The sequence below is a fragment of the Muntiacus reevesi genome, chromosome 2 (assembly GCF_963930625.1).
Source record: "Muntiacus reevesi chromosome 2, mMunRee1.1, whole genome shotgun sequence".
Classification (NCBI taxonomy): Eukaryota; Metazoa; Chordata; class Mammalia; order Artiodactyla; family Cervidae; genus Muntiacus; species Muntiacus reevesi.
The window spans coordinates 175,194,186-175,213,023 of NC_089250.1; the positions used below are offsets into that span (position 1 = coordinate 175,194,186).

General features: G+C 60.8%; 1 protein-coding gene across 1 annotated transcript; it reads left to right on the forward strand.

Annotated features, from left to right (window-relative positions):
- Positions 1-1,909: 1,909 nt before the first annotated feature.
- AMZ1 (archaelysin family metallopeptidase 1) lies at positions 1,910-11,367 on the forward strand. The gene is made up of 6 exons (XM_065920196.1): positions 1,910-2,280; positions 2,882-3,049; positions 5,858-5,986; positions 6,243-6,412; positions 6,842-7,018; positions 8,333-11,367. The coding sequence occupies exons 1-6, from the start codon at positions 1,947-1,949 to the stop codon at positions 8,876-8,878; spliced, it is 1,524 nt and encodes a 507-aa protein (XP_065776268.1). The 5' UTR covers positions 1,910-1,946; the 3' UTR covers positions 8,879-11,367.
- The last annotated feature ends 7,471 nt before the right edge of the window (positions 11,368-18,838 follow it).

Consider the following 18,838-nt stretch of genomic DNA (forward strand, 5'->3'; position numbering starts at 1 on the left):
GGTGGTTTTCATGCCTGAGGCTTTGCGGAGTTCCCTGGCACTGAAGCCCTTGAGCGGGGTCCGCGGATGGTGATGGGCAGTGGGTGCTGCAGGAAAGACCCTTCAGGGGAGGTGGTCCTGCCAGGGAGGCCTGGAATGACAGGGACAATATTTATTGCCTTTTATTGTCTGCCTTACATCTCTATCGGAGTCTGGAGTGCCATGTCTTATGAACTGTGCAACCCTGGGCACTTAAGTGGCCTCCCCTCTCTGAGCCTTCGTCTCCTCGCCCATAAGCCGTGTGACTACTAATAGCTCCGTTTCAGGAAGCAGTGGGTTCAGAGGAGGTGTTGTGTCCAGAAGTGAGCTTGCGGTTTGCAGGACGGTGGAGCTGTGAGGAGGGGTGTCCTCTGTTGGGGGCCTTCGTCCCGTTTTCACTTCTGTGGGGAGGCTGACCTTTCTGGAAAACAGTTTGGCGATACAAATTGAGAGTCCTTAAACATCCACACACAAGCACCTGCGGGAACCGCTCCTGAGGAAATGGAAACAGACTCATGCACAAATTGCGGAGTTTTTAGCCAGTCATTAAAATGACATTTAAAAAAAATAGGCTGTTTAAGGATTTGGGAAAGCACTCATCATATACTAAGTCAAGAGGATTTAAGATTGCACACACAATTGGATGTTACATTTGTGAAATATATGTGCAAAGAGAAATACGTAATGCTGTCTACTGGCAGGGATCTCAGTAAGCCTTCTCTTGGCTCCCTTCCCCTCTTCTAAGCCAGCAAGTAACTCTGAAAAAAATACACCCCTATGTGTAGCATGTGTGTATATATGCACATATGTGTATAACATCCCTGGAAAAAATCATACATATATAATTTTCCAGCCAAAGATTTATAAATTATATATACACCTAGTTTTCATCTCTATGTGAATACATGTATATATATTTATTTGTACATATATGCACACACACGTATATGCATATATGAGTGGATACAGGTGAGTTTATTTTCTGGATCAGCACTTTAACCAGGGGTTGACAAGCTGGGTGGGCGTCCCAGGTGGCTCCGTGATAAAGAATCCACCTGCCGGTGCAGGAGGTGGAGGAGACGACCCCTGGGAGGGGGGAAGATCCCCCAGAGGAGGAGACGGCAACCCCCTCCAGGATTCCTGCCTGGAGCATCCCAGGGACAGAGGAGCCTGGCGGGCTGCAGTCCACGGGGTCGCCCAGTGTGGGACACGACTGAGCACGCACACACAGTAAAGTGATGTCAGGCTCCTTTCTTCTTTCTTCCCACAAAAGCAAGGCTGCTGCTGCTTCTCCAGCGCGGGCTGGTAGGCCTCACCACTGTGCTCCATAGAGAAGGGTTTGAGGGTTTGCCTAGCTGCCTGACTTTCTAAATCAGGGATCCGCTGTTCTGGCCTCGGTCCCGATCTGTTCTCTGCGCGTCTCCTCCGGCTCATTCTCTCCATCACCTCCCTCTCCATCTCTGTCGGCGAGGCTCCCCCCGCCCCACCCCCGCATCTCTGGGGAGACTCAGTCAAGCCCGGACGTCCGGGCCCTTCCTGGCCGCTCTGCAGGGTGTGCGGTGGAGGGGGCGGTGTTCTGATCCACACGAAGATGCCGGCCCATGCCTCTGGTCTGGGGGAAACCCTCTCAGTGCGGTGATCGGTCACCGGCCTCCCTGCCGCCCGTCCCCCCGGCCTCCGCAGTGGCTCAGGGCCTCCCTCCCCCTGGGGGGGCTGCCCTGCTGGCACGGTGCTGGGGAACTTCGGGGGGCTCAGTGGAGACCGTCCCTTTCCCTGCAGGTGCCAACAGGCCGGGAGGCCCAGCGCCAGGTGGAGCCGGGCCTCGCGGGTCCTCGACTCCTGGTCTGTGTGCTGGGAGCCCGCGCGGCCACCACGCTCGGCCCCCAGGAAGGCTGTGGACGAGCCAGTGGCCGGGTCCTGGGCGGTGCATGGGCCGCCCCGGCGAGGCCAGGCCCGTCATGCTGCAGTGCCGGCCGGCCGAGGAGTTCAGCTTTGGGCCCCGGGCCCTGAAGGACGCGCTGCTGTCCACCGACCCCGCCCTGCGGCAGCTCTACACAGCCACCTTCACCCCGGCCGAGAGGCTCTTCCTGGCTGAGGCCTACAACCCCCAGAGGACGCTCTTTGGCACGCTGCTCATCCGAACGGCCTTTGATTGGCTCCTCAGCCGCCCGGAGGCCCCCGAGGACTTCCAGACCTTCCATGCCGCCCTGCCGCCCCGGAAGCAGAGTCTTGCTCGGAAGCACATTTACCTGCAGCCCATAGGTACCTGCGCCCGTGGGAACCTGTGCCCGTGGGTACTTGCACCTGTGGGAACCTGCGGCCCGTGGGAACCTGCGCCCGTGGGAACCTGCGGCCCCTGGAAACCTGCGGCCCATGGGAACCTGTGGCCCCTGGGTACCTACGTCTGTGGGAACCTGCGGCCCGTGGGAACCTGTGGCCCCTGGGTACCTACGTCTGTGGGAACCTGCGGCCCGTGGGAACCTGTGCCCCCTGGAAACCTGCGGCCCGTGGGAACCTGCAGCCCGTGGGAACCTGCGGCCCCTGGGTACCTGCGACCGTGGGAACCTGCGGGCCGTGGGAACCTGTGCCTGTGGGAACCTGCGGCCCCTGGGTACCTGCAACAGTGGGAACCTGTGGCCCCTGGGTACCTGCGCCCGTGGGAACCTGCGCCCGTGAGAACCTGTGCCCGTGGGAACCTGCAACCCCTGGGAACCTACGGCCCGTGGGAACCTGCAACCCCTGGGTACCCGCGGCTGCTTTCTCGCAGGTCTCCTGGCTCCCACCCTGCGTCACTGTCCCGGGTGGGGGCTCCGAGGAGGGGGCAAGGGGCCTGGAGGGGCTGACAGTGCTGTTCCGCCCCCAGATCTGAGCGAGGGGCCGGCGGGCAGCGCGCTTCTGGACCAGCTGCGGAGCTGCACGGAGGCCTTCTTCCTGGGCCTGCAGGTCAGATGCCTGCCTTCGGTGGCAGCTGCCTCCATCCACTGCTCATCCCGCCCCAGTCAGGACCCCGGCAGGCTCCAGCTCCACACTGGTGAGTGCGTGTGCCGCCCAGCTTGTTCCGCCGTCTTCTAGTGGCACGTGGGGTCGCTTGCAGCTGGCGTCCAGGGCGGGTGCCACCCTGAGGGGCATGTTCCTTTCTGTGTTCCGGCTGCAGCTTCAGCCCCTTCCTGGGCACAGCCTCCCCCGCCACCGAGGGTCTGAGTGGGGCCTGTGGAGCACTGACTGACCTTGGCCCAGCCTCTCCCTGCCCCATACGACATCATCATGCCTGCGGCTGCTTCTGCCCCACTTGGGGGGAACCCAGCATCCACCCACTTGCCCCAGGGGCCTTGGAGACCCCAGCATCGAGATGCAGGGGGCCCAGGGGTCCGCCCTCTGCTTGGTGAACAGACCGTCCCCAGCCCCACACTGCATGGACCACAGGGAACGAAGGGGACCTGAGAAGGCTTGGGGCAGGTGGGGCGCAGAGCTTGTGAGGGGTTGAACTCCTGTGGTCAGATTCCGTGGTTTCACGGCTGCGTTCGTTTCCTGGGGATGCGGTGACAAAGCATAGCACCGGGGGGCTTAGAACAGCAGCCCTGCATCATCTCAGGGCCTGGAGGCCAGAATCCTGGCCTGGGTCGGTGGGTCCTGCCCCCTCTGACAGCTCCAGGACCACCCCTGCCTGCTCACTCCCGGTGGTGGCCGCACTCCTGGGGTCCCTCGCCTGAAGCTGCCTCACGGCCTCTGTGTGTCTGTCTCTCCTCGTCTAATAAGGACCCGGGGCAAACTGCATCAGACCCACCCCGCCGACTTCTTCTTAACTTGATCACGTCCGCAAACCCAGGGCCCAGATAAAGTCACATTTCAGGTACCAGGTGTCAGGACTTCCGCGTCATGTTCTGGGGGTCACAGCTGAACCTCTAAGAGGCATCACCGTCAGCACCATCCTGGGACCTGACATCCCTCGGTCTCTCCTCCAAGACCTCAGCCACTCGTTCCAGGTCATACCTGGACCTGGGCGGTCCAGACAGTGGCCACTGGCCACGTGTAGCTGCTGAGCAGACAGACGCACACCTGCGTTGACGACTCGGTGTGAAAAACAACGTAAATGGTCTAACTTTTTAGTATTTGATATATTAAATTTTTGCATATGTTAGGTTAAAATCCCTATGCTAAAATCCATTTGATCTTTTATTTTTTAAAGATTTATTTTATTTTTTTGGCATTGCTGGGTCTTCTGCACACTGCCGTGTGCAGGCTTTCTCTAGTCCTGGCGAGTGAGGACTGCTCTCTCCGTGTGGAGTACGGGCTCTGGGCGCGTGAGCATCAGTATTTGCAGCACTTGGGCTTGGTAGTTGGGGCACATGGGCTCCCTTGCACTGAAGCATGCAGTTGGATCAGGGATTGAACCGGCGTCCCTTGTATTGCAAGGTGGATTTTTAACCACCGGACCACCAGGGAAGCCCTGATCGACTTTAAAATTAGTAAAACGTTAAGTCTTAGCTACATGTTCAGCTCACACTGTTTCTAGGGACAGCGCCGGGCTAGGCCTCGCAGGACCGACAGCAGGGTCGTCTCTGTAGCTGGGGCTGCAAGCAGCCCCCTCGCAGCGCCTCCGCCGGCGTTCCCCGCTCCGTGTCCCGTTGCCTGGCTGACGGGCCCCAGGTTGTCAGGCCCAGCCTGCTGTTCCGGGCCCCCTCTGGCTGTCGAGATCTGCCTCCCACGCTCAGTCCACCACCCCGCCCAGCCCTCCGGCCTGTCCACACGAGCGTGACTCCCGCTCCTACCTCCTGGCAGCTGAACGGACTGAAGGAAAGAGCCTGCTTGCGTGGCCCCCTTGTAACACGGGACTGTGAGCCCAGGGCCCTCACATCTCCGCCTTCGTCTTCTTTCTGACCTTGCTTTTCGGGCGGAGGAAATGCAGGCAGAGGGGAACTTCCACGCCTCTACGACGCGGCTGCTCACCCGCAGGCCCTGAGCCCCCTGTCCACGGGTGGATGCCCAGCTCCACATCACGGCCCTGCCCGAGCCCTCCGCCCGCTCCCAGACAGGAGCTGCTGCTACTTATCCTGTTGACACACCGCTGACCCCCTTCTCTGCCCCTTTTTATAGCCACACCTCTTGGAAAGGGTCTTTCTCTCCCTCTCCCTCTGATCACTCCGAGACCCTCTCCTAGTTGTAGACTCGCCGCTGCTCTGCCCGATGTCTCTGGGCTCCTCCATGTTCCCGCCGGTCCCGGCTCCATCCCTGGCGTCTCATCTGTCTACACCCACTCTGGGCAGTTACTCAGCAGTAATTTAACAGCTTAAATGACACGCATTCTCTTAACAGCTCCAAGGATCAGAGTCTCCCTGAATTAAAATCAAGGTCAGCTTCATCACCCCGCAGCCCCTCCCGGTCTCTCTCTGACCTTCCTGCTGCTCCCATGAGGACCCTGGTGCTTACATCGGGTCCAGCTGGATAATCTAGGATCACCTTCCCACTGGGAGACCTTTCATTTAGTCACATCTGCCAAGTTCCTTCTGCCACATGAGGGCCACGTGCACCGGTCCTGGGGGCGAGAGGTGGCGTCTCTGGGGCCATCCGTCAGCTGTGCGGGGCTGCCGCGGCTCTTCCCGTGAAGCACTTTTGAGAACAGAGACCCTGAGCGCTCTATTGTCCCCAAGGAGCCCAGGCCCCTGGCTCCTTTCACGTCGTGGAGCTTGGCTGCTCTGAGCTCTGACAGTTCCTCACGGGATGTCACTGGTGTGTCTGACTTTGGGATGAGCTGGTTCCAGGCAGGGGAAGAAGGGAACGAGCCGGGGGCAGGGGGCACCCAGTGGCCGCCTCACTGTGTCCTCTGGCCCTGTCCCCACAGACGGCATCCTGTCCTTCCTGAAGAGCAGCAAGCCAGGGGATGCGCTGTGTGTGCTGGGCCTCACACTGTCCGACCTGTACCCCCGCGAGGCCTGGACCTTCACCTTCGGCACGTTCCTTCCGGGGCACGGTGAGCCAGCGCCCAGGGACCCTGCCCCCGCCCTGGGGCTTGGGCACAGGCCTGGAGTGCCCGGGGACGTTGGCTTCTCGCTGTGGCTCCCAGGGCCCCTCCCGGGGCGGGGGTGTCTGCCCCAGGCCGCCTTCATGGGGACACCTGGCGGGGCGGGGCCTTCAGGACCTGTGCACCCTGGGGGGGCGGGGCTCTGCCCGTGGTCTCTCTGAGCTGAGGCCACGCCTGGCGCCCCCGCCTCTCTGCCTTCCCCCAGAAGTGGGCGTCTGCAGCTTTGCCCGGTTCTCGGGGGAGTTCCTGCCGCGGGGGCCCAGCATGCCTGACCTGGCAGAGGTGGAGGTAGCCGCAGGTGGCCCCGAGGCGCCCCTGCAGGATGGGGGCCAGGCCGTGTGCTTCAGCGCTCTGGGGATGGTCCAGTGCTGCAAGGTGGGTGTGGAGCCGGGGTTCCAGGTGCCGCTCCGGTGGTGGGAGAAGATGGGGGACGGGACGGGGGAAGGGCTGGGGGCTTGGGCAAGCTCCCGGGAGAGGCTGGGAGGTGGAGTCGCACAGCAGGACGTGCGTGGACGGTCAGTTACGCTGTCCAGTCCGCACAATGTGGTAACCACCCATCACTTTAGGGAGTATGGACACTGAGGCCCAGAGACGCCAAGTCCTCTGTCCACGGTCACACAGCTCTCAAGAGGCGGGGCTGGGACTTGAACCCTTGTCTCTCTGATATCCAAACCCCCATGCTGCCAGGCCCCCCCAGAGCTGGGCTTTTCTGCCTGGAGCCCGGCGTGTCCCCCTCTCCAGGGTCCCGGGGTTCTGGTGGGCGGTGGGCTCCAGGCTGCAAGGCGGTGGCCCCGTCTCCCTCAGGTCACGTGCCACGAGCTGTGTCACCTCCTGGGCCTGGGGAACTGCCGCTGGCTCCGCTGCCTCATGCAGGGCGCGCTGCGCGTGGATGAGGCCCTGCGCCGGCCCCTGGACCTCTGCCCCATCTGCCTGCGCAAGCTGCAGCACCTGCTAGGCTTCAGGCTGGTGGACAGGTACAAGGTGAGTGGGCGGGGCCTGGGCAGGCACGAGGTGAGTGGGCGGGGAGGGTATGATGAGTGGGCGGGGCGTGGGGCGGGTACGCGGTGGGTGGGCGGGGCTAGGGAGGGTACGAAGTGAGTGGGCGGGTACGAAGTGAGTGGGCGGGGCTGGGTACAAGGTGAGTGGGCGGGGCGTGGGGCGGGTACGCGGTGAGGGGCAGGACGCCCGCGCTGTCACTCGGGCTGAGTCCTCGGCCGGGCGCCTGGCCGGGTGCTGGTAGCTGTCCCGCGGCGGAGGGGGCTCGGGGGCTCCCGGCTCCTCTGTTTCGCAGCAACCCTAATTAGAGCCAGTCTCTACCCGGCACTGACCGCGTGCTAGACCTGTCCTAGCGCGGCTGTCCGCGGGCGGCGCCGGCCTCACCGAGGGGCCGCGCAGCATCGTTTTCTCCCTGCTTGGGCCTCGGCCCCTTGGGAGGAGGAGACGGGAGCGGAGAAAGCCAGAGCAGCCGTGGAGGCGGGCAGCGGCCGAGCCGGTGGGCGGTGCTGCCCTCTGCCGCCCGCGCGAGGAGCCGCGGGGAGCAGGGCCGGGAGGGGCCCAGGGAGCCAGGTCCATCGGCCCCACTGCAGACCCGGGGACGGGGCTCTGAGTTCACAGGTCACAGGCAGGTGGCGGTTCCTTTTCTTTTTCTCCTCTTTTATTGAAGTATAGTTTATTTACAAGGTTAATTTCTGAGTCATAGAGTGATTCAGTTATATACATATGTACACTTTTTCATATTCTTTTCCATTAGGCTTTATCCCAGCACACTGACCAGCAGGACCTTGCTTATCCATCCTATATATAGTTGCATCTGCTGATCCCAAACCCCCATTCCTTCCCTGCCCCACCCTCTACCCCTTGGCAATGGAAAATCTGTTCTCTGTGAGTCCGTTTCATAGATAGGCTCACTAGTGCCATATTTTAGAGTCCACATACAAGTGATATCCTATGGTATCTGTCCTTTCTCTTTCTGACTTCACTTAGTGTGATAATCTAATTGCATCCATGTTGCTACAAATGGCATTCTTTTTTTTAAAGGCCGAGTAATATTCCACTGTATGAGTAATATTCCATTGTATATATGTGCCACATCCTTATCTTCATGAAAACCATGAATAATATGTCAGGCTTGCAAAGCTCCTGCAAGTTTGCTGTCTATAGAGCTTCTAGTCTGACATCTGCCTGGGGTCACGGGCATGGTGGGGTCTCCTCGAGTGGGTGGCTGGGTCCCCTGGCAGCTCCCTGGTGAGGGACGTGGCCGATCAGGCCGGCTCAGCCTGTGTCTCTCCCTCGTAGAGACTCTACGCCTGGACACAATCGGCAGCGGAGACACAGCCGGGCCCAGCGGCGGCGGGGGAGCCGTCCGTGTCGGAGGACACCCTGCCCTGCAGCGCAGACTCGGGGCTGTGTTGTGAGAGTGACTCGGAGCCGGGCAGCAGCCTGTCGGAGCCCCTGTCGCCCGACGCCTGGAGCCAGGCCTTCCCTGCGGGTCTTGAGCTGGAGCCCGAGGACGGGCTGGGCTCCCTGGCAGCCACGGAGGGTTCAGGGGAGGCCCTGGCAGAGCACGGGCGCTGGCTGGCGGCCTGCATCCAGGCCCTGGAGAGGGACGTGAGCGAGGGGGAGCTGGAGCAGGTGGACGGCGCTGTGGACGCGCTGGCCCCCTGGGACCTGTTCACGGGGCAGCTCCCGGCCCCCCGGCAGGACCTGCCCTGTGGCCGCGATGACGTGGGGCTGCGCAGGGTCCTGGGGGACACGTTCTCCTCCCTCCGGAGGAAGCTGAGCGCTCGCAGGCCGTCCAGGGCCGAGTCGTCTCCCCGGCGCCAGAAGGCGGAGGACGACTAGCACGGCCGGTGTGACTCATCTGGCGCCGGTCTGTCCCCAGATACCAGCTGCCCGGCCTCCGGGGCACCTCGGGGTGCAGGGGCCGGGGGGAGAGTGTCTCGGGAAGCAGAGGGTGACGCAGCTGCACCCCCAGTCCTGACCGTGGCCTTGTGACGCGGCCGGTGGGGAGGGCATCCCAGGCACCCAGAGGGCCGCCCTCGGGCCCTCCCGATATAGGTGGTGGGGCAGGTGCCCGCTTCTCCTGCAGCCCGGGGTCTCCGCTACTGCAGGCTCAGCTTCCAGAGCCCGCATGCGGGGTCTCCACTCAGAGGGCAAGTCACGGTGGTTGCGTTTCTCTCTACCATGAGCCCCATAGAAAGGATCCTCTGCTGCGGTCCAACCGCGTCCTGACCCTTGGGACTTGCCGCGGGCATCTCCCTGAAGCTTGGGGTGGCCACCACCTCTAAGGGACCTTGTGCCCACAGACCTGCCATTTCCCCTGACGACTCTTGGGTGGGGGAGGTCACAGGTGTGGCGGGACGGCTGGGGCCTGCAGCGGTGAGAGCAGACCGCAGCTCCTCCTCGGGACAGCTGGACACAGGAGGGCTGATCCCCATATCCACGAGGGTAGGGGGGGTTAGGGTTTTGTTCAGAACATCCATGTCTGTTTTTTGGTCTAGTTCTGCCAGCTGCTGAGAGAACAAGCGATTTAGATGTTAAAACATCCACCACCCCAGTAGAAGCATCTGTATGCCTTTAACTCTGTCAGATATTGCTCCTGGCTCTTCGAGGCTCCTTCATGTACACACACGTTTGATATGTTTTCATGACAGATTAACCCTGTTTTCCTTCTCACACGCCCTGGGCTGTGGCTCATGAGTCCTGCAGAGATGCTTCTGGTCCTGACAGCAGGGGCCTTGTGGTGTGATGGGTAGAGGGGAGCGTTGGGGGGCCCGGAGGGCCGGGGCAGCTATCTTCCCATCTGGGGAGAGACGAGAACGGGGCAGCTCCCACATTTTTCACAGAGCTTAGTTTGGGGAAGCCTTCTAAGAACAATAGTACAAAATACAAATACAGAATCAGGAGGGTGGTCCCACAAGCACAGAATCCCGCAGCCTCTTTGTAACCTGACCAGGCGAGTCCCAGACCAGGGAGACATAAGAGGGGTGAGACCATCGTGCAGAGCAGCAAGGCCGCAGCTCTTCAGACCCCCATTCTGTTTTGCACAAGGACCTGGAGGCCCCTGATGGGGAGACAGGATGAGCCAGGCTCGCGGGAAGTGAGCTGGGGCAGACCCCGCAGACAGCACGGCACAAGAACAGCGAGCAGACCACTCACACCCGAGGGCTTAAAGCCACAACAGCTGTCCGCTCAGGAGGCTCTGTGTGGGCAGAGAGCTGGGAAGGTGTGCTCCGGTCCTGGGCTGGAGAGTCCGGCTTGAGGACGGCCCACTTTGCGGGGCGGTGCGGGGAGCTGCCTTGTGGCAGCTGAGGGCCAGGGCCGGGGTCCCTGTAGCCTAGCGGCTGGCTGTCAAAGGCGGGACTTCCTGGAGCCCCGTGGGACAGGTGTGTCCTCTCAGGACAGCCGGGTCCAATAGGGCTCACGCCTCTTCACGGGGGAGTGGCGAGGTTCTGGAGGAGCATGGGCGGTGGGAAAACACTTGTGGAAACCTGCCGCTGTAAGCACACACGGCCCAGATCGGCCGTCACACCCACCACACAATCTCACCTGCTTTCCTTCTGCAGGGGGTTACAGCTGGAGGGACTTCCCTAGTCTTCCAGTGGTTAAGAATCTGCCTTGCAATGCAATGCCTTCTCTGGTAACTCAGAGGGTAAAGCGTCTGCCTACAATGAGGGAGACTGGAGTTCGATCCCTGGGTCGGGAAGATCCCCTGGAGAAGGAAATGGCAACCCACTCCAGCATTCTTGCCTGGAGAATCCTGGGGATGGAGGAGCCTAGTAGGCTACAGTCCATGGGGTCGCAAAGAGTCGGAAATGACTGAGCTACTTCACTTTCACTCTTTGCAATGCAGGGGACGCGGGTTTGCTCCCTGGTCGGGGAACAAAGATCCCACCTTCCACAGGGCAACTAAGCTCGAGTGCTCTAGAACCCACAACTAGAGTCTGGGTGCTGTGATGAAAACTCCCCCATGACGCAACAAATGTCCCGTGTGCCGCAGCAAAGTCCCGACGAAGCTTCACACACACAAAAATAATGACTGGAGTAACGTAAGAACACACGCGACTGATGAGGAGAGACGAGCCTGGCTCAGACTGGGGCCAGGGGCTCAGGGGGGTCATTACCAAGTTCTCAGCACCGTCCATCTGCACCCGTGGCCTCTGGCTCCCAGCCGTGATCAGTGGCCCCAGGAAGCATCCTGAGACGGGGAGGGACAAGTCACTTCCTTCTCGGTCTGCACCAGCTACAGACAGAGTACACTTTGAAAATAGCGGCTGGGAGGGATGTTTTGAAAATAAATCTCTAGGAGCAGAGATTACAGCTTCCTTCCTCTGCTCCAGTATCAGCCCAGGTCCTGCCCCGGTGGGGAGTGGGGAGCAGCTGGGGACGGCCCCCAGGAAGTGGCTTTGGCGGGGGAGGGGCGTAACCAGCCTCATCTCTTGAATCAGTCTTAGGTCGCCAAGTCCAGGCTTGAGACGCTGGACGGCTGGGCACCTTAACGGGCTGAGTTGACACAGCCACAGATAGTGGTTTCTGAGAAACGAGGGCCCTGGCTTTTATTTCTGCTGATGCATGAAGTCAGTGTCATCTCCTTATCTGTCAAAGGCCCTGTGAGTCAGAGAAGAGGGTCTGAGCTTTCCCACGGACCCTCTCCGAGTGTCCCCCCCCATGAGCCCGGGTGGAGGGGCTCGATGGAGCTGAAGATACGTCGGGGTCGTGAGGTTACGTGCGTGTCATCGCTCCGGTGGGACACGGGGAGGGGTGTAGCCTCAGCTCATGCGGGCCTCCTGCCTTGGTGGAGGGGGCCGAGAGGGGTGGCAGGCCCCTTGTCCTTTTGGAAGCTCAGGCTCGTCATCAGCTGAGGGACCCGAGTCGTCTTGACCTCCCTCCTCCCCCCACCACGAGCCCCTCCGCGGCCGCCGCGTTTCCAGAGCGTGTTAATACCGTCCCGCAGGACGTCTGATTCAGACCTTTCTGGGAGGGAGGCAATCTCCGAAAGGGCTTAAGAAAATAAACACACAATAGCTTAGCCAAGCAGTTAATATTAAAGCAAAGACTCCAAATTTAGATCCCACCAAGTTCAAAGGAGCGGCTGTAGCATTCCAGGGGTGGGCGCACGCACACACACACACACATACACACACGTACACACACACACATGTACACACACACACACACACACACTCTACTGGCAGGGCCACAAGGAGCTGATCTCCAATGCACAGACACACACACCACCAGCGGGGCCACGAATTGCTCTGTAGGCCTGCTGGGCAGGGCCGGGTAGACCCACATCCCTTTGGGGAAAGCGAGGCAACTCGTCCCTGCAGATAACCCCCTCTTTGAGCCGGCCCTTGTGGGCACCAGGGGATTCCTTCGTCCTGCGAGGCAGATACTCAGATTGCATCTGAAGGTTTAGGGAGTGGAGAGGTGTGTGTGGTCACTGCCTGAGGCCGCAAAGCTGGGGCTGAAATTCTGACCAGGTCTGCTCTGACCTGACCCTCCGTGTCCCAGGGCGTTCTCAGGAAAGTCTGTGCAGGAAGAGTCAGGAAGGAAGCAAAGGGCAGGGGAGCTGCGCCCGGACTCCTACCCACGCAGTGGCAGCCCTTGCTCCGCCGCCCCAAGTTCGAAGACGACCCGGAAGCCGTTCGACAGCCGCAGCCCTTTAGGGCGGGGAGCGGCCTGGGTGGGTGGCCGGCTCTCTTGGGCAAAGATGCCAACTTAAACAAAGCCCAGAGTCTCGGGGCCTTGCTGACTTGTTTGTACAGAGAGGGTGAGGCCCTGCAGGAGTATTTTTACCCTCGTGAAGGCCGGGAGGACCGGGGCTCCTCTGGGCCGCTCCTGACCTGAGCTGGAGCCCGTGTGCCAGGGCGGTGGACAGAGGCCTCGTCCAGGCCGGCTCCGGCCGCCGTGGCCTGGCTGCAGAGGGCAGCAGGCGCCGGGGACCCCCGCCCGCTCCCAGGGTCTCCAGAGGGGCCTGCCCTGTCCTGACGGCTATGGGGTGACTGCACAGAGGACCCCATGAGCCCCAGGAAGCAGTGGGTTTAGGGCCCCAGAACGATAGGCTGTGAACACCATGCTGTGGGGAGGGGCCCCCGGGGGAGCCCCCCAGCGCCTTGCCTTCTCCGGCACCTCCGTCGTCGGGGAGAACCCAGAATAACCGAGGTTTATTTTTGAACTCGGCTTCTTGGGTCAAGAGGCAAATGAAAACAAGCTTATGTCAGGGGTTTATTTTAAAAAGCAATTTCCAAGAAGTGTCCTGGGGCCACGGCATGTTTGGTCCAGTCCCCGCACCTCAGTGATGACCCAGGGTGACTGAGGACATGCTGGGCAAAGAGGTGAGGGGACGCAGCAGCCCCCCACCCCCTGGGCCACCAGAGAGGACCCTCAGGGCCGGTCCACCTTGCACGGCCTCCCGGACGACCCCAGCTCTCAACAGACTGGCCAGAAGCGAAGCCAGACTCCACATGAGGCCTCTGCAGGTGCTGCGAGCCCGCGCGTCCATCAGCGCTCTCTCTGTGCTGGGCCTGGCCGCCTGGGCCTCCTGGGAGCGTCCTCCCTGCCCCGCACGGCTGCCCCGTCCCGCCCCCACCCCGCACAGCCGCCCGCCGCCGCACAGCTGGAAGGCCCCTCAGGCCCCCGTGGCTTCCCCAGGGGCCCCTGATAGTCCAGCGACACTACGCGCTGTTCTTTGTGACTCTCTGCAGTCACCAGGGGTACGTCTAAGGGCCTCTCACTGGCCTGTGGCCCTTGGGGAACCAGTCAGGCCCCCACTCACCCGCCACGTGGACGGGGCAGGGGACCCCCGGCGGGAGGCCCCAGGGCGGCCGGAGCCCCCTCCCCGTCTCTTTCTCTCCTGCGGCCTTGAGCCACAAAAGGAGGTGTCTTTACCCTGTGTCTCCCAACACCTGTCCACAGTAAGAGTGGATTTCAAATGGGGGTCACCGACCGTCTACACTGGGTGGCCTTTCCGAAGCCAGCGGTAGGGGGCGGGCGGGGAGAGCGGGCTGCGTCTGCCCCTGTCCTGCTGTCTTGGCGGTCAGCGGGGACGCAGACACCCCTGGGGAGGCTCTGCTGCTGGGACAGCCCTCCTGCCCTCGTGGTTAAAGGGGGTTTGCAGCTGGTGGCAAAGGGGTTCCTCGAAGGAAAGGGGGAGCCCCGTGGGGCCACGGGTGTGGGAAGGAGCTCCTCCGAGGTCAGCACTCCTGACACAGGCAGGAAGCGGGGAGATGCATCCACCTGGGCCAGCAGCAACCCGGCAGAGAGGGGCCCCACCAGCTGGAAAAGGTGCGGAGCCGTCGTCCATCCCTGCCCCGTGGGAAGGACCAGGGCCGTTCCCTTGAACGTCCGTTTGGGGAGTCCCCTTCAGTGGAGGGTCCCCGTGAGCTTTAGTCACAACTTGGTCAAACAATTTGATCAGCCTTGTCCTTACATTTAAAAGTAGAGAGGCCAAGTGGAAATATAGCTACACGTAGACCTCTTCACTGGGGCTTCCCTGATAGCTCAGTTGGTGAAGAATCTGCCTGCAATGCAGGAGACCCCAGTTCATTTCCTGGGTTGGGAAGATCCCCTGGAGAAGGGAATGGCTACCCACTCCAGTATTCTGGCCTGGAGAATTCCGTGGACTGTATAGTGCATGGGGTCGCGGAGTTGGACACGACTGAGCCACTTTCACTTTCTTTCAGGCATCTTCACACGGGGATTACAGATGGCTTTGATGTGCAGAGTAAGTTCTGTCATTCACGTTTTTAATGCTTACACATCACATTTTCATTCTCCAAATTAACACTATACAATCTGAATCTCCAGGGGAGAGGATGCAATTCCAGAAGTCTAACTGAAAAGAATCTGTCACTTGAATGTGATAAGAAGTTCCCTCCCATTGGGAATGATGCTCAGCGCCCGTGGGGATCTACTGATTAGAAAAGTTGCCAGCGCTTTCTAGAAATGGGACGTCCTACTCTCCTCAGAAGGGTTTCCTCTCGGGAAACCTGGACCGTCGTTGATGAGGACAGACCGCAAGTCTTTATTTAGTCATCCATGACACGTCCACCCAACACACACCCACTAGATACCTTCTGTTCCGTCGCTCTGCCCAAAGTTAAAAGAAACCTCATCCGCCACCTGGGTCACCTCATAGATGCTTGTTCCCCATGTCCACGCCTCCCAGGGTCAAGGCTAATGCTTCTGATGTGATATAATGAAAAGGTTTTTTTTTTGGGGGGGGGGGTCATTATTTCTATTTGTACTAACATGACCTAGACGTTTTCTCTGCCGTGACTGCAGTTCTGACCCGGCTATTTGCACACTGCGGGGTGTGGGGTCCCCACCCGGGAGGGGCATTGAACGGGTGGGGGGCACGCTGGGGATGGGGCGGGGGAGCAGAGCCTGAGGCCCAGACCCCGCAACCCTCTCCCGCCGGGGCCCCCGCCGAGCCGGGGCGGGGCTGCACCCAGGAGGCCCGCAGGCGAGACTCTGCACTCGGACCAAGGACCCGGGGCCTCGCTCACCGCGGCAGAGACGAGACACACCAGGAGAAGGTCGTTTAAGGCGAGTTTTAATCGTTTTATAAAAGTCATATATACAAAACACGTTCAACTACCCACTGTGGGTGTACAGTACACTTTTTACACTGCATCGCGTGTCTCTCAAGCCGGGACACAGCGTGAGCAGAGGCCTGTCCCCACCGCTGGGGCCGGGGGCGGGGGGCGGGCGCACGACAGGAACCTCCTGGCTGCTCTCGTGTCAACAGAGACCACCACACCGGCCCGTTTTCAGCTGGCTAGAATGGACCGATGAAAAAGATATTCGGAATGTTTTGTGATTTGTGTTAACAGGTCGAAAGGTAATGCCATAAGATTTCAGAGACTCAACAGAGATCTATTTTAAATTGCTCGATACCGAGGCCGGTGGAAGAGTCTGACAGTTAAGGAGACGGGGAGTGGCCCGGCATCACAGGCTGCCCTCACGCCCTTGGCTCCAGCTTCCAGACTCGCCGCAGGCCCCGGCCACCTGCCTGCAGGTGAACCTGGAAAAGGTGCCCAGGCTCAGCAGGCGGCTGGGGCGGGCGGGGAAGCGTGGAGGACGGGCTTGGTCAACCTGGCTGTCGGGTCAAGCCTGTGATCCGAATTCTCTCCACCTGGGTGACAGCCCTCTGCCCACTGTGGGTGCCAACCTCTTCCAGGGCACCTTGACAGCCGGGGGTGGGGAGACCTCCTGGATCACCCCAAGGCAGCGGGAGGCTTCCCTGGGGTCCAGGCACTGAACAGAGTGGGTGGGGCCCCGGGCCAGAGGGTTCACCCACGTGGTTCACCCCTGAAGCCGCCTCGAAGCGCTCAGGCGGCCGTGGGGCCCCCGCCTGTCCCCGGTCAGGGCTGAGGCTGCACGCTGCACAACGGGCACCGCGCTCCCAGTCTCCGCCCGAGCAGCGGGATTCTGGAGCCAGCTGGAGGGGTGAGCACCTGCACGGCCCCGGGAGCACCAGGGCAGGGAGGGGAGGGCCTGTCTACCCCGACCCCGGGGTTGCGCTCTCAGCCGCCCCAACGTGGACTCCTGCCGGCTCCCGGGGGCACACGCAGCCCACACCCCCGTGCCTGAAGGATGCCTCCTAGACTGAACAGCTGGGCTGTGCTCACTGCAGGGATTGGCTTTTGAAAGCACAGGAGAAGGGGCATCCACGACTGATAAAAGGGCGCCCGAGTGACAAGCCTGGAACCGACGGATAGACCAGGACGGCAGGACCCGTGCGGCTCAGCCCGGCCGCTCGCTGCCGGCCGACGAGACGCAGACCGGCTCAGTAGCCCAGAAGCTGCCCCAGCGTGTCACTCGGGTGTTACCCTCCCCAGCCCCCCACAAGAAAACCCGTACCTCCCTAACCCGCTCAGAGGCAGGGCTGCCAGTTCCAGGTGGAGCCAGGCGTGCGCTTCTGTGAGGCGAGCCACGAGCCACGTTTACGGCCCAGACGCAGCCTTTGGGTCCCTGTAGGAAGAGTCCCACGCCCCAGTCAGCCGGGGAGGGCCCTGCCACCCTGCGAGGGCTGTTTCGGGGCAGGGATCTTGTGGTCTGGGTCGCCCCACTTTCCCGCCCCTGCTACTCAGACATGGACTCCTTGGAAGGTCCTTCCTGCTGGGATACCCGAGGACTCCCGAGTTCTGGTGACACCGTGCTCCTGCTATCTCGGGGCCGGGAGCCTTCACACGGGGAGCCCCCATGTGGAGCAGGGCCGTGGGATGTCCAGGCTCAGGACCACCGTCAGGGTCGGCAGGCCGAGGCAGGCACCGCGGGTGCTTCAGGCAGTATGCAACCTGTTGTCCCTTGAAGCAGGTTTTCACCCGGGAGACACCAGCACAGCGCGGACACCGGGGCCACGTGGAGCCCCCGCCAACACCCAGCCCACGGCAGGCCCAGCACCAACCTCGCAGCAGGGCCCTATCTTTTCGTTTGCACGGAGCTCCCCGAACTTCCAGGCATCACTCAGGAGGCTGCAGAGCGCATCTGACGGACCTCAGGGAGAAGCTGGTGCCAAAGAGACGGGGTGAGCTGTCAGCCCCGCCCGACTCCTGAACCACATGGAGCACCCGCGGCACCGTCATCCTGAGGTGGCTGATGGGCACAGTGAGCGTGGGCCTGGGGGGCCTCCACGGCTCTGCTCCCTGGCTTGCGACCCCAGCTGCAGAGAGACCACCTAGGAATCCAGGGCTGCGGACCCAGGGCGCCTGCGTCACCCTGCGGTCCAACCTCTACACATGGGGAAACTGGGACCCAAAGTGCCAGGCCCCCAGGCACGTGGTGAGGAGCACAAGCTTCTCTGCAGGGGCGGGCAGGGGGCTGCCTTGCCCACCGTGGGCCGCTGAGGCCCCACACATGGATGCACACAGCGCCTCGCCAGGTGACGGCCACGGACACTGCGCACGTTCCTTTTCTGGAAAAGAATCCGGGTGCCGCAAGTTGTGCTCACTGCGTCGCTGGATTCCCGTTTCCTGGCGGCACGCTGACCCCACAGGGTCCAGAGAAGGAGCCGCACCTTCCCTGGGCTCCTCCGGCCTCCCATCTCTGGGCACGTCCACGTCCATCCCAGGTCTCCGCCGGCAGGTGGGCTCAGGGCCTCCCTCGCGCACACGCGTGTGTGTGTTCCTGCCGCCCCCCCTGTCCTGACGTCGGGCTCCAGAGACGTCCACACAGAACCGCGTTGGTGGCAGCTCTCCTGGTCGCCTCGTGTCCCAAGAGTGGAAACAAGAACTGTGGTCAACAGGTAACGAACCTTCAAGGACCGTCTGGGCTCGTTATCCATGGGCTCTGATCTTGGGGACTGAAAAATTTCATGTTGGCTTTGAATGCCGAGTGATACTTTCCATTAACAAAAACTAAGGATTTATTTTAATAAATATCCAGAGATTGAAGGTGGTCAGATCGTCAAACCAGCCCCTCCTGCCGATGCTAAAATGCCGTGCATGGCGCAAGCCATGAGCAGTTCATTCCGACCACTCTTGTCCCAACATTGCTTTTGCCTGTGGTGTCAAGTCAACAAGCGTCTGTTCCCAGGATGCCCGAGTTAGTCGGTCAGAACTAAGAATCTTGTTTTAAGATGATTTCCTGATCTTAAGAATTGAAATAACCTGACTCATTTTTATCAAAGAAGTAAAAAAATTACAAGAATAAGGAGTCTAGAGATCTCTATAAATTACAAAGCTATAATGCAGTATCTTTGAGACAATTTCTCTACAAACTGAAGTTAAAAAAAAATAGTAAAAAAAATGCACATGTGTCCTTATGTGTGAACAGTGTGACTACAAGGAGAAAGTC